General features: G+C 35.9%; 1 protein-coding gene across 1 annotated transcript in view; it reads right to left on the reverse strand.

Moving 5' to 3' along the window:
* Positions 1–650: 650 nt before the first annotated feature.
* Positions 651–16,323, reverse strand: part of LOC136817290 (myosin-IIIb-like) — a 60,045-nt gene continuing 44,372 nt past the window's right edge. The window contains exons 24-28 of the mRNA XM_067073629.1: positions 15,373–15,459; positions 8,805–8,933; positions 2,375–2,869; positions 1,973–2,066; positions 651–1,760 (exon numbers count right to left, since the gene is read on the reverse strand). Of these exons, the coding sequence (XP_066929730.1) occupies positions 745–1,760; positions 1,973–2,066; positions 2,375–2,869; positions 8,805–8,933; positions 15,373–15,459 (1,821 nt within the window). The 3' untranslated portion in view covers positions 651–744. The remainder of the gene's footprint in view (positions 1,761–1,972; positions 2,067–2,374; positions 2,870–8,804; positions 8,934–15,372; positions 15,460–16,323) is intronic.

Below are 16,323 nucleotides of genomic sequence, written 5' to 3' on the forward strand. Positions count from 1 at the left end.
TTAATGGTGGTTCTTAGAGATAAACATGCGTTTTTTGAGCCAACAAATTCTTTTTGCAAAAATCTGTTTCAGCCATCTTTTACCTATGATGGTACCCAATTTTTTTAGCCGTTTTTTGACCCAAATTTTGCCCAAAAAATTTTTTTTTCGATAATCGGGCTCCGTCACATTTTGGCCACCACCATTTTGCACCTTTCTACCAAAAATCAAAAGATTCCTATGATTCAATCCTGAGGAAAGTTGGCAACAGACGAACGGACGAACGAACGAACGGACGAACTAACACAGGTTAATTTATAGGACCTCCATCGGGGTAGGTCCAATAAACGAGTCGAAGAATTTTTTAAATAAATTCAACAATTTTCTTTGTATAACGGTGCTTGTTTCTTCACATAATTTACAAAAATGAAACAGAAAAAAATAACTTCGTTTTTTTACCAATAACTATATTACAGAAAATTAAAAAGAAAAAATATTGAGATGCATTGAAGATAATTTGTAAGCCAAAATTTTTGAGAATAAAAATTTCCAAATAAATTTCCAAGTTTTCTAAATTTCAATAGCAGTTAAGATTAAATGGTTTAAAGGCACTCTAAGAATACTTAATTTCATACAATATCTAGTACTAAGAAAATTAGACGTCATAAAAATGAATCTTAATGTAAATATTAAGCAAAAAGACTTAAATTCCTCTCCTAAAAATAATATGTTCATCTAAAAGTCAAAATATCTCATCCTATCTATTTATTTGTTAGAAAGTTGCGCTACAACTTTTCGTTTTGGATTATCTTCCGACTTTCGTCGTACTTTTTTCATCCAACTTTTCGGTTGTTGAAGTACTTTCGATTTCTTCGGATCTTCTGTTTGTTGGGAGGGCGTTTGTTGGGCGTTTGTTAATTGTTGGGTGGATTGGTGAGTGGGCGTTGAAGGTTGTGTGATTACTTTGTGTATGAAATTGAAATTGTGAAGGGATTCAGTATCTGAGTCTGAGAAACGTCGATGGCGCGTGTAATTAGGCGGCGTCACGTTAAATAAATAGTCTGATGATTGAAGTCCAAATACTTGTCGATAACTCATTCCTTCACGGGCAGCCGCCACACTTCCGCCCCTTCGAAATTCTTCATGAGGATTTTGTTGAGAGTGGGCGGGCATACGTGAAACGGGCGTATGTGGACCGTTAACTATACGAGGGGAATCGTTGGCTGTGGTCGAATTGTCTTTACGTGATCCCATACTGCTTCCCGTACTACGGGCCAGTGATTGCGGTGGACTTTGACCGGGGCTACTTTTCTCGCTACCCCTCACTCTGTTCACGTGTTGAGATTCAACTAAAGGTTTTCCCATACTGTTTCGATATTCGCGTTCCATTAAAAGTCGCGACTCCAGCCGTACGTCCATGCTTTTCTCACGTCGAATCATGTCCATACTACGTTCACGTTGTAACATTTCTTGCGTAATCTTTTGTTCCACACGCCATTGCGCCGTTGTGTCTGCTGATGTCGTCCCTCGATGACGTGCGATGGATTTTTCGCCGATTATTTGTGACGGCGGTCTTGATGAACGGGCCGGTTTTCCCGTCGTTTCGACAGGATTCGGGCCTGCCGTATTACTTCGTGGTCTACGTAAATGATCACCGCTTTTAGCGCGCCTCATTTCAGGCATGGCTGCAATTCGTTTAACGGATTCTTGTGTTTGTGTAATACGCATGTCTAAATGTCCTGATTTTCGTTTCTCTCGTTTCTGTTGGTTGTCAAGGTAACCTGGAAAATCAAGAAATAAAGAAATAAAGAAACAATATCAAGAGATGAACTAAATTTGGATTTAATCAATCTTTCAAGATCAAAATTTCTTCATCAGGATTAAAATGGCTTAAAGAGTATAGCCATAAACGTCAGATCCATTAGTCGTAGGCTGTTGAAATTCATTTAGCGGCGGTAAATACATAAATTGAAAAGCAGGATCTAGAACTTACGTCTAACATGCTCCTTGACTTTGACAAGCCAAATTTCGAACCAACACGGCGTTTCTTCGTCTAAGTGTGTATCTTTGATGAAACTCATGCAAATCTGAAGAATAGAAAGGGAACATTTTATTATAAGCTTTGGTTGGCAGAAGAAAGTGACATAAAATGAATCGTACTTACATATACGCCTGGCTTTAATGTTGAATTTCCTGTGTTTTTGTATTGGACAATCGATATCGGGAAGGCGTATTCCTCAAAAGTTCAAATATCATTATTTCTTTGGTGAACAAATCAACACAAAAAGTGCTCGATAAACAAGATAGAGCTTCCACTAAAATCAGATATTTCTGTGACAAGTTATTTTTTTAGAAATATATATGATTTTAAAAATTCAAATGTAAAATTGCTTACCTTCAGTTTAGACATGATTCGATCTTTGAGGTCTTCAGTGACGCCGCCATTTTTCTCAACTTCTTCACGCATGTAATCCTTGAAAGCGGCCGTATCTAACACTTTCATGGGTACGCCTTGCGTAAGTTTGCCGTTCAGTTTGACCAGTTCTGGACATAAGGTATGACCACGCACAAAGATGGGGTTTTTACCAAGTCGCGTAGCCCACAAGTTTTGTCGCTCGTCTTGGTGTAACTGGACTCCTTTCCCGATACAACTTTTCACTTTGGCGACTTTTGGATCGTCCGCCCGTACGGGGAGGGTGGCAAAGGCGATGCGGTTTTTATCACTGAATGTGTGTGTGCCGTCAACACAAATGACAGCTTCTTCCATTTGGAAAGATGCAATGTGGAATTGGCGTTCGTAGCATTTGACCATACACCATGCTGATTGTGGACCCGAGATGAAGTTGCGAATCAATGGTTCTGTTTGTGTGCGTTGTTTGTTGCGTGGAACCTGAGAATGATAAAGAAAATAAAAATATTCAAAATCCGAATCCATAGACTTAAAGATTGATGGGCAAGCTATCTTAGGTGTCAGCATTACAAACCAGACGGTTTATTTTTCGAATCCCCGTTCTTTTCAATGCCCCGTTCAGTTCATAGATAGCCAAGCCGGCTGACCGTGGACCCCGTGAAAACAATCGAAAGACTGTCTAAAAGTCTTAAATTGCTGGGCAATCCACGTTAAATATCGACTCAAGTATTGAAAGGAAATTAATTTTGGTTTCCAAAGGAAACCATCAAGTTTTGAAACAAGCTTTCTAATGAGGCGGATTAGAAGCAAAAATAGAAGCAAAAAATGTCCAGGAAGTTCGATAATCATAAGTTCATAGGATGTCATTAAAAAAACCAAAAATATTTGAAAAATGGAACTCTAAGAAAAAGCAGGCGTGATTTTTTGGATTTTTATTTTTGATCATCATTTTATGCTTACGTATTTCCTTTAGAACTTTAAAACTTTCGCAAGAATGCTAAAAATGTTGTCACAAAAAGTTTAAAGAGCCAACACAGAAGATGTATGAATCAGACCACAGAAACTCGTATCAAAAAATGGAGATTAAAATCTAATAACGTGATCATTGTAAGATAAGCATCTTTAAAGTGAATTTTTTTTATAGAAAGACAAGCATTTTTTCATCACCACAACAAGTCAAAATAAAGAAACTTGTAAGTTACGAAAGTCAGCATTGAAAACGCTCTCATATAATACAATAAATACAGTAAAGAGTCTTTTCAACTCGAACCTCCACATCTCGAATATCTCCTCAAGTCAAATGAAGTTTGATGGTCCCTTCAGTTAACAACGCTTTATAGTAAACCTTACTCCATATTTCGAAATTTCCTTAACTCGAGAAAAACTTTGTGTTCCTCGTGCGTGTTCGAGTTATGGAGACTCCGTCCACTATATTCACAAATTAAACTCAGTCAAAGCCCAATTTCAATTGAACTAATTCAGTATCTACCCTTAAATCAGTCGAACTAAGACTAAGGTTTCATAAAAAACGTTACCTCCCCCTTCCGCTATATAAATAAAAGTTTTAAGTCCGTTCCTTACCGCTTTTCGTTTAGGTTGGGTACACGAGGACCCTGCGACGTGGCTGGTCGGCGACGAGAGCGCCTTATCGACCGAAGGGACACCAGTCAAGGTGTAAAATGTATCGCGTTTGTGGTACGCTGTTGGTTGGATGTTCAAAATCATGTTTCACAATTCTTCAATCACAACATACAATTCCTTTCATTTACAATATTTTCCAAAACGACTCCAAAAAATTGACAAAAATATTCAAAGTAATTTTCACAATAACCACTCACTCGTCTTGACACTGGTATATTTATTTAACGAACTAACTGAGAGAGCATCACATTAACAGTCTATTTGTATCTTTATGAAAGACTACAAAAACGAAAGGGAATAATTATGGTATATCATTTGTCATGCACGCATCATTAACGTTCTTTAATTGTTCTCTCTATTGTTCAGTATAATAGAGTAAGTGATTGTCTTGTCATCCAATCGATTACTACATCATTAAACCAATGTTTTTTTTTTCTGTCATTTTTCTCGCTTGAATAACATTCCATAAATATTTTGCTCCTCGTTCCCTTGTGTTTTATAGCTTATGAAATGTTTGAAATTTCTTAAAAGTTGGGTATTAAGAAATCTTAATACTAACTCAAACCGCTTTTCCAAGAAACAAATTTCTTCATAATATTGACGATAAAATTGACGAATTTTAGGTTGTTTAGCAATTTTTATTCAAGAATGCGGAGAAAAGTGGCAGAGGGTAAATATGAAAAGACAAGAGAAAGATTTTGAATCAGATGAATTAATTTGCGGGATAATGATATCGGTATATCATTAATCATTTAAATAATTAAACAATTCGAAAGTCATTCATCAAAACCAGTTGTCATCTTTCAACCGATCCTCTCTCTCCCTGGGAACGGACATCAAAACTCAAGACGCATTGGGAATTGAACAATTTGATTGTGATGACTTTGAAGGGGTCTAATTTGTACTTTTATCAGCCTCATTCTCATGCTAAGTTTTCCTGGTTAAAGTCTGTAAAATGTTTGCGGTCGTTAAATGAGATGATGATATGTTTACTAATTAAAATGTCATCAAAATAAAATAATTACGTCAGATTCCAAGATGACGTTACAAGACATCCACAGGTGTGGAATAACACGTCATAAGGTGCAGAACTTGTAATTTAATTATGGAATAACCAGGAAAGAATCTTCGTATTTTAACAACTTTAACATAGATACAGCGATTAGAAATGGATGGAAAAGAAATATCAGGATTTCCATTACACAGACAACAACAACTTGTTATTATCGTTTTTTTGAGATAGGAATAGAGATGTTAAATCGTTTTGAGAGTTGATATTTTGTAAGCTTTTCGAAACAGTTTATATGACAGATGAAACTAGTGACGTCAAACCTACCAAGGAAATTCTATTTCAGCATAGTCTTTTAATCCCCACAGTCATGCTAGGGAAAATGATATTTTTTGGCTTTCATCACAGTTTGAAAAGCGAATGATTGGTACCTGTAGACGGGGGTGGAAAATGACGACGAAATAATCTAAAAGTGTCGAAAGGCACTTTGAATTATCTAAAGAAATTCTTCAAGGTAAATCCAAAGATAGTTCTAACAATCAAATGAGATCACTTAGCAGACAATGTTTTTTATGCACATTTTATAAGAACAAACCATATAAGAGCATAAGGCTTCGATGGCCAAAACTTTAAGAACAAGTTAGGAACTTGTCACTAACTTGTTAAAGCTTTGAAGACTCTAAAACAGCAATTGGAAAAAAAATACTCACAAAATGGTGAAAATATGAAAACTTAGACTTAGACTTTAAACTCATAAAGTTGAGAACATCCGAAGGCTTCAGAAATTTTGATTGTTCTCATAAAAAAAAACGTGCATCTAAAGAAATTCCTCAGGTTTAAAGACCACTTAGCAGACAATGTTTGTATATGAGAAAGGAATAAAAAGCAAATAAGTTACAGACAATGCTCTCTCAACAATAATGCGTTAAATATCAAGGGAAGATGATAATTCGCCAGTATTTCCTGCTCAACCATACACATTTAATAGTCAGATTCATCCAAAGATCAGCCATTGGATTATTACACTTTTCAAAGAGTTTGAAAACAAAACCTGTCAATTGAGAAACTTGTAGGATTCAAAATATCCTTTAAATTTAACAATTTATTTATTTCACGAGCAAATCTGAAGACTTCGGGACCTAAACTAAGTGAAAAATATTGATAATCGAGAGATGCAGAGTTTGACCAACTAAGTTTGCCAGGTGGGAAAGTCTATAGAATCTGAAATATTTTATAAATGTAATAAACGAAAGATCTTAAGACAGGATCATACTCGGAAAAAAGTATTAAGTATCGTCCCTATGACTCAAACAAAAAAGACCTTGCTCTTCAAACCTGCTTGTTCATGAATCACAAAACCACTTCAAAAAATGAAAAGATTTTTCGATGCGTGGGTTGAGTGAGAGCTTTCTGCAAACACAAACAACCATTGTGCTTCAAGAGGGGCTGAGAGATAGATAAAACAGGGACACAACTTTTGGTCCAATTTGATCCATTTATCTTACTAATGACTTGAAAACCATTTAAGTGAGTCACAAATCCAAAAACAGCATGTCAGTTCAAACAAATTTAACCCCTTATACTCAATCTTAAAACGAGCCTTTAATGGATAATGAGAAACAGAGCCAGACAGAATGTTCTACATAGCGAAACTGTTAACAAAACAAAAACACAGCCACCGAGAATGATGATCCTTCACTTATCAAAACATAGTAAAGGAATTTCACGATAAGTACTCCTTAACACTTGAAACAGTGACACATCGACCGTTTTTACTGGACAATGTCCGAAAGATAAGGATTACACATCCTACATTAGGGTACAGATGACAATGTGTGTGAAATCTGCATGGAATTATACCATGGTTGAAATCACAGAACGAAATTAATAGGCGACAGAAAAATCTTCAACATTGCAAATTTTTGACAACTAAAACTATAACTGGTTGGAAATCGCAAAAACAAAATTATTGGCGACAGAAAAACCATAAAACATTGCAAATTTTTGACAACTGGATTTCCAAATAGCGGCGGTTGCAAAATAATTGACAGATTGTTTTTGGTGGCAATCTTTTCATAATGAGCTTATCGACCACAACGGGAAACGAACTAATGGTCATTAACCGAAACCACATTGAAGAGAACAAAAGAAACTTAATCACAACATTGACTCATGAAACCAAATAAATTTATAATGCATGTTTTTTTACCATCGAAACAAACAAGCCATCAATTGTTGTTCGAAAAAAACAAATTTCGTGATTTTTTTACATAAGAACGAATTGAATGTCAGACCGTGGGTTGTGATCAATTTGACTAATGAAACCATGCGTTCGTCGAAACCAATCAAAAGTATTTCTGTAACGAGTACCTTATTTTTACGTCGCTGGCGTAATAAGGGTCAGCGTGAGGGATTGGAATTAAAATAGGGCAGGGCTAAAATAAAGGGCATAATAAAGTCCGGCGTTAAAAAGGCAGATAAGGTATAACGGGACAGAATTCATTCAACTTTCAGAGCAGGTTTCAAATCTTGAACGTGATAAATCAAATACCACTTTCAGGTTTCACCCCAAAAACTAATTGCCAATAATTATGAACAGTGGGTCCAATCGAGACGAGAGTCATTACTTTCCGACATTTTACAATAATTGTATTCCCAGGGAATGACATTACGCAATGTTGAAGACAGAAAGCACGATGTTTTTGATTGATGATTGTGAACTACGTTGTTTAATAAGAATATACAAAATTCTTGAAGACTTCGCGTGTTCTGAAAATGTTCTTAAATTTCAAGTAATTTTCAAATAGAATTGTAAGTACTTTAGTGCAATATCCTAAGAAATTGCCAAAGCCTTAATATGTTCTTAACTTGTTCTTAATATTTTGGCAATCGAAGCCTTATGTTCTTATCTAGTTTTCTCTTATAAAAGAACGTGTAGTCGTGTGGTCGAAAGAAGTTTGACATGCCATAAGTTGTGTTTGATAAACGAGTTCTCAAAACTCAAAAACCAAAACATGTCAGGTGCAACTGGGATTACAAATGTCAACGGTTTGAATGTATTTTGATTGATACATATAATTCAGCATGCTGGTTTTAGCGTCTATTTTTCTACTAGTAAAATTACCGATGGTCTTCGCTTCAATTTTCAGAGGGTTCGAACAAATTCAGCCTTTCGGTTTACAGTTTATTTTTCTACTTGTAAAATACTGATGGCTTTCTCTTCGACTTTCAGAGAGGATTCAAACAATGATCATAGGAATGTTGAGACAATGCGTCTCAGTCAGTCGGTGAGTTGGTTTGCAATTACCGAAAGAATTGCCGTTTGATCCAGCTCATTTCCGTAAAGGATATAGGTTTTGACTGAAAGCTGGAAAAGCGTCCCAACAATAAATTTTAATTAGACAGTGGAATGTCTATTAGAATTGGAAAGAATGCAAACGAACCTAATTGAGATGAAAATGATCTAAATTTTAATTAGACGGCAGTGGAATGAGAATGAGAAAGAGCCTAATTTAGATGAAAAGGATTTAAATAAAGACCTCGAAAGCATTTAGCTTTATATAGTTGACGCTCTCTAATTTGAAATTCTACTCTTCGATACACTCCATTATTCGACAATGTTGAAATTCAGCGTCAATAAGAAACTCTCATAAACGACGCTCAACTTTTGATACACTCCCTTATTCGATGGAAAATCCAGTTCTCCTTGAAAATCGAATTAGAGAGCGACAACTGCATTAATATCTCTAGGACTAGACACCGTACCTTTCTGTTTGGTGAGTTTTCAGGGGCGGGTCGTTGTTGACTTTCACGAAGTTTCAATTCAGGATCTGTGGCACTCGTCAATTTGCGTTTTTGGATGAAGTTCTCCTTCTCAATTTCTTTCTTCATCTCCTGTGAAAACGAAAAGACAGAATTATTAAAAGTATGCCTCATAATATATTCAAACTATAGCGTTCCCTATAAAAAAGGATATCATTTTTGTTGAGCTACATGCTGATGAAGTCAAGTAAAAATGACAAAAATTCAAATTTCTGTTTTATCAATATACTGATTTTACACTTTTAAGAAACTGATGTATAAAGTCAAGAATACTATAAAAGAATGCTTTAAAATACTCCTGTATGAAACCAAAGTTAGTAGTAGCTATCTTATCAGACTTATCAAACTTATCAGAGATTTGTAGTAAAAGTATTAAATTCCCATTAAATCGATATGGCCAATTGGGAGTGAAAGCTAGCCAATTTCTTCAGCGAGAAAAAAACTTTAAAAAGATCTGTGATTTAAAAAAACCGTCAAGACTAAGTCGACTAAGTAAAAATAAGTAAAAGAACTTTAAAACGAATGATCTGTTATCAATCAGACAAAATGACATGATATTGAAAAGGTCATATTATTTTGACAGTATGATACGGCCGTGTTACGTCAATGGATTTTGCATTGTAATGACGTAGTGGGTACGGCGCGTGATGACAGAATCCATGTCGAAACAACAAAAATAGACAAAATGTTTTGAAAACAACGAAGCTACACGAATTACATAATTCTCGAGGCTAACTGAACGATTATGAAACCTTTGGATGATTTATATAAATCAAAGAATGAACGACGAAAAAGAAACCCAACCAAAAAAACAGTCATTTCAACATAACATTCTCCCAAAGAAACAGAATACCACAGTACCAAATATCAAGATAGTAAGGCAAACTTACAGGATTCGCGTACGATTGCTCAAGCGCCCTCAAATACGCCATTTGCTTCAAAAGACGTGGGTCAAAAGAGAAGCGTTTGTTGCGGGCCCGGGGTGCCGCCACTTCGTTTGTTCTTTGGTCATCAAAATATAACTGATACATCATGTTCATAAAAAAATATTTCAAAACCACACTTTCATAAAACCATAAAGTTCCTGAATCTGAAATTTCCTTTTTTTTACAACACCACAAAATGCTGGTCGACTAGACAGACAACGGTTGATAAAATAACATCTGACTTGCTTAGAGTTTTTCTTCCAATCCTTAGTTATTTTAAAGACGATTGAAGATATATAAGAAAGGTGCTAGAGGACTTTATTTACACATTCTTTTGATGGAATTCATGTCTAATCATAACAAACACTTCTCCTTTGTGTCCCTCTTTCCCTTTTCCTTAGCCTCTAGAAATTCCACTTTCGTTTTCACCAACCCTCACTCCTTCTTTCTCTAGACTGGATCCGTTCCATTGTTATTTTTACGCTTTCATCACATAGAAGCTACAGACGCCATGTGTCAGTTCGACATACGTTTTAGAATTCCCACTTATTCTTTTTAGCATAAAAGCTACTGGGCAAATGGTTATTAATTTTCATTCTCTCGAAAAAAAACGGATAAACCGCTTTCAATAAAAATATCAACCCCGATATCAACCCTTAAAATATGAGGAGACTGGATTCGACTTTATCAGGAAAGATTGCCTTCAAAACTCTTTGTCGACTGTATGAGAAAGTCAATCCAACGCATTTGGACATTTTGACGCCATTCCTTTTTGGTAAAGTCGTGCCCAGTCTCCTCAAGTTTTAAAGGTTGATATGTGTGTTATTTCATTGCATATCTTGCGACGAAAGTCACCATTTAATTATTCCTAAGTTCATTAGAAAAGACTTTAGATGCATACAAAACTTGCAGCAGTCATGTCAACACAGTCGACTCTCTCTCTAATTCGAACCTTCTACAATTCGTACTAAAATATAAGTCCCCTTAGGTTGAAAAATATTAAAAATACTCTCTGTAATTCGATGAAATTTTTGTTCTTCTGCAGATCGAATTGCAAAGAGTTAATTGTAGTTACAGGGAATCGAACTTTCATCGGATAAGGGAGTATATCGAAAAGTAGAACGACGAATTAGAGATCGGGATTCTGTAAGGGATGCAAAGTACCAAAAAATATTCATCCAAAACAAACGATGGAGAGCGAAAGTGTTTGCAAAAGCGCGTCAATCAATTGTCAAGTGAGTAAGAAGAATACATCAATTTAAAAAGTGATTCAGTTTGGTGTGATGTTGACATACAATATCGATGACATCATGTCAAAATATTGACCCAAAGTCAGAAAGAAAACAAACTTGGACAAAAGGACAGACCCATATAATAGAATGTTTAAACTGATTTGTTTTAATTAAAGTCTGTAACCCCGCTTTTAATTGTTTAGCGGGGACAAACCAAACAGTAATATTAATTTAACCAGGATTTTTCACACATGTATACCAATCCTAAAGGGTCAAACAAAAATATGTTTACACCCTTTTAATAAAAAGCGCATCGGAAGAAAGCATTTTTAAAAGCTTTTCGATGGCTTCGATTAATCTGTAATAGAGAATCGTTTTTTTTTCTTGTTGAGGGTTTCGATCTCGTGTGTTTTGACAATGACGTTGAACACAGAAAGCGACTCGTCTGCAGGTCCCTCTATCTTTAACCTTCTCTCACGATTAGAGAGGATTAGAGGCAAGAAAAAATAGGTTTAGAAGTATAGAAGGAGAAAAATATTTCATGAAAAATCATGCATAAGCAAGACTTTAAATGAATGGTGTAAAAGGAAACGAGGAAAAATTGATTTCCGCGTTTTAAACCGTCCAAGCCGAGCCCGGCCAGACAAAATACAAACATGCTAGTGAAATTTTCCGTCAAAATAATACTAGATTGAGAGCGCCCTCCCCCTACCTTCGGGTAGATAGCTTTCGAAGGAGGAGCCTTCGGGTCGCCTCCGACTGGGTTTCGCAGACTTACTACCATTTCCCTTTAAGAATTCCATTCAAAATAGCCAATAGATTGTTTAGACACTTGGTAATATTGTAATTGAAAAATTACACCATGGTTCACAAACAATATCATACTACCGTCAACTTCAGGATCCATTTCCTGTTTGAATTTGTAGTGTATGATATCGTTTGCTAACCTTCCACTGTCCCTGCGTTAAATCATGCCTTTGACGGATCGCAAGATGATCAAATTTTCTGCGAATCATTTCAAATATGTGATGAATATGGCTTCTAATAACAGATACTCAATACACCTTTTCGACCGTAGTCGAGCGGTCAGGCGCGTGTCACTTTATTATTTAACTCAATCCAATCCTTTTTAACAAGACTGGGACGGTTTTAGGGTGGAAAAACAGACAAAAAAATGCCCGCGCGCTAATTGGCGGCTACGGTCGAAAATGTGTATTCTTGAACATATAACCGGAACAATAGGGCGTATTTTAGATGGACATTTCATTTTTTTCTTTGACGTTAATGAGGTATTTGACCAGAGTTTCACCATCAGATGAAAATGCTGCATGATGACTCACACTAATTAACGCGAACGAGGAGACAGCACTCTCAGCATAATTTCAGTTTACACGTTTTTTTAATAAGAACCACCAAAATCTTTTAAAGTCTTAGGATGTTCTTAACTTATTCTTAAAATTTTGGTCATCAAAGGCTTATGTTCGTGTACAGTATAATGTAAACGTGTATTCAATAAGAAATTCGATAATGAAGTCCCACTTTTGGAATATATGCCAAGAAAGATAAACGACCAAGAAATGGAGACGAGCTGGAGTGATTCATGAGAGGTTTTCAAGGAGGTTCGAGTCATTATGGAAAAGAAAAACAGTGATACCACTTCATTGCCGCAAAGAAAAACATGTATTTTTGTTTAAGAACACATTATATAAGTACACATAAGGCTTCGATGGCCAAAATGTTAAGAACGAGTTAAGAACATCTTAAGGCTTCGTGGATACTCTGAAACTCCAAATTTCTTAGGAAATCGCACAAAAATACTCACAAAATGGTGAAACATTTTAAGAAAAGGCTTAAAACTTAAGAAGTTAAGAACATCCGGGGGCTCCAATACAATTTTGGATGTTCTTAAAAAAAAGACGTTTAAAGTTTCAAGGAGTCGTTCATGTAAATGATGTCATCAAACGAAATAATCACAAACAAAATTGTTCCATTACCCATTTGACTCATCCTTAAGTTGTTTTAATGGCCTCGTTTTCAAAATGACTGCCGTTCATTAATTAAGATAAGCAATTAATTAATGAAAACATAATTTGTACTAGTAATCGTATGGTTTGGAGTGCAATTAACGATTAATCACGAGTAACAAAGGAGAAAATAGTAATTTGCACGAGTCCGAAGGACGAGTGCAAATTACGGTATTTTCTCCTTTGTTACGAGTGATTAATCGTTAATTGCACGACAAAACATACGATTCCGAGGTAATCGTCAGTAAATAATCATTAGTAAATCATAGTTTTTTCAGAAAAAGGGAAAATTTTTGACATTCGAATTCTTTGTTTTCAATTAAAAGAAGCTATTGTAACGTAAAATTTCTTTGTTCTTTTTTATATTGAAGAAAAAAAATGTCTTTGTTTTTTATTATATAGTAAAAAAAAGTCTCTGACACAGGACTTTGGAGAGAAAAGAATAAGGGGACAAAAGTGTCCCCCCGCCGAAAAGTGCAAAAAGTGGTAATAGTGCAATTAACGATTAATTGCACTCCTCTAAACCAATCAGATTCGAGTAATTTTGCACGGCTGACGATTAATAACATAACAACAAGGTCACTAATCAATTTTTTTATAAGAGCATTGAAAATTTTCGAAGCCTTCGGATGTTCGTTACTTTTTTGAGTTTTTTTAAGCCTAAAATGTGGTTAAAATATTCTTATTTTTACCATTTTGTGAATATTTTTCTTCAACTTTATTAGAAATTTGGTGTTTTAAGTTAGTAAAGCCCTAAATTTGTTCTTAACTTGTTCTTAACATTTCGGCCATCGAAGCCTTGTGTTCTTATATAGAACAAACGTGTATTACAAATTCTTCTTTCATCCATTTCTTGAAAACTTTCCAAGAACTTGAACTGTGAGAAAATACTCGCAAGGAGCCTGAAGACTGCTGGCAGACTGTACAAACAGATTTATGGACCTCATTACATTTAAACACAAATCAACATCATTAACAACCTAACGACAGAAATAAAACCGTAAAATATTCAAAGTATGGCGTGCCGGTATGTAAGAAGTTAAGATGCATAAGCTGATTGCCTATCTGTCATTCCTCTTAATATTTTCTCAAAACTAACTAGACAACTATGTACATGATCATCATTGCCAAAGAAATGAGATGCCAAGCCCCCGGGGGGGGGGGGCACTGGGTTTGCGGACTGACGGTATGTGCGGGCCAAAAATTGGCTTTTATAATTGCAACCTTACAGTGCAGCAAAAATCAGTGAAAATCGTACCCTTAGAGTGCATTTTCCCCCAAATTTTCGATCCCTTTCGTGCAAAAAATGGTCAAAATTCTAGCATTTTTGGTCCAAATATCTAGATTTTTCAAGAATTTTCTGAAATTTCTACCCTTACAGTGCATCTCTAGTTTTTCCGACCCTTACAGTGCACTTTAAACATATTGGAAAAGGTACCCTTAGGACCCGCACATACCCGTCGGTCCTTTTGCCCAGCTGCCCCGGGGCCAAGCCGGTCTCCACTTTCGCGCGAAATGGGCGACAGATTTTTTCTCAACCTTTTTTGCCTGAAGAAAAGATTACGTCATAAAAAAGTTTCGCGTGAACAAAAAAAAAGTTAAAGAAAGTTAAACTTTTTCCAACCGTTATTTCAATTTTGACCAATGGAATTGCTTCATTTTTCAACCGACCAATGACCTTACAAAAACGTTAAAAAGTTTTCGTTCAATTCGCGCGAAAGTGGAGACCAGCCAGTTAAGTGGATTGAATTTCTCTTGCCTGAGAAGGGTTAAAGTTTCACCTCTAGCCCTTCGGGCTCGAAACTCAATGGGCCAGTTAAGAAAGATTTTCATGTTTTCCGCTCAATCAAAGGAGCATTTAAGCATTTTAAGAGAAAAGTTTGATTATCAGTTATCTAGCACCAGAAAAAGAAATTGGCGGGCATGTTGAACGTCGAGTTACTTTAAAGAGGGTAGACTTAGTTGGGTAAAAGTTTTCGTCGGGGAAAACTTCATCCATTTTGTAAAAGTCTTTGTCACAACTCCCTCGAACTTTGCAAGAAAGTTGACCAATTTTTCGCCATGGGAAACTTTGTCACTTGCTTTAGAAAATTTTCCAGACTCAAATGTTTCCCCTTTAAGCCGTAAAATGATCCCAGTCATTGATCAAGTAAAGTCAAAAGGACCGTGCAAAAGAATGTGGCTGCCTCGTTCACCGAATATTATCGGCTTTTGTATACTTTCTGATAGCGCCAGATAATAAACTTGCATATTCTCTGGCATCAGAAAACGTAAATAAAGCCTGGGATACACAGGGACGAGGTTGTACGAAAAGCTATAATTATCTTACCTTATCTTTAACACGTTGATGTCGCTTCAAATCGTAATCGTTCAATATCAAGAGATTGTCATGCATCTTGCTGCTGCGTGATGAGATCTGAAAAAGTGAAAAGGAAAGATATGTTAATAAAAGAATAAGTGACCGTAGCTTAAAGGTAGAGTACTCGGCTACGGTGCGCAAAGTTGTGGGTTCGATCCTATGTCAGGTCATAGTGCAGATTCATAAAATGACACTTGACACCTCTCTGCTTGGTGCTCAGTAATTACAGAGAAGGGTCAAAGGTAAGTGAGGACTCCACGGAGAGAAGTTACACCCTCCCCTTCTTTCGGGTAGACAACCAAGGGAAAAGGAGCTTCCAGGTGACCCTCGACTTATAACACATACGTAGGTATAAATGAATAACCAGAAGCCCAATTAAATTTCTCATGTCAAAGTACAATGTAATTAAGCAAAACTATGGAGTGTTTCGGCAAGCTCTCTAACTTGAAATTTTGTAAATTCATAGAAGTCTCGTCAAAGAAGCAATGATGATCCGAAAAAAACAAAAAACAAAATCTCCAGTAAAATCATAAAATTTCAACCTTGTACATCTTCATAGCGAAATCCTCCAAGTTTTCATGAGAACAAATTTCAAAGAAAACGAAGAACTCGAACGAGGTCACCAAAGGAATGAAGATGAAGAAGAAAATGAAGATGAAGACAACAAGTGTATGCAAATATTTGGTTTAACGTTAAGACAACACGAAGACTACATTGAAAACAAAAACACGACTGACTCATCGAATCTAAATGGAGACGGTTAACAAGGCAAACATTCCCCTCCTAACTTCAACAGCGTGTTAGAAAGTTCTTCTTTTTGAGACTATTCGGTTTTTTCGTTCCGCGAAAAATCAAAGCATTAAAAACACTTTCTTAAAAATTATGTTTTTCTCAAATACAGTCGACGCTCTCTTATTCGAC

This window comes from Clytia hemisphaerica, unplaced genomic scaffold, assembly GCF_902728285.1.
Source record: "Clytia hemisphaerica strain Z4C2 unplaced genomic scaffold, Clytia hemisphaerica genome assembly, whole genome shotgun sequence".
NCBI lineage: Eukaryota > Metazoa > Cnidaria > Hydrozoa > Leptothecata > Clytiidae > Clytia > Clytia hemisphaerica.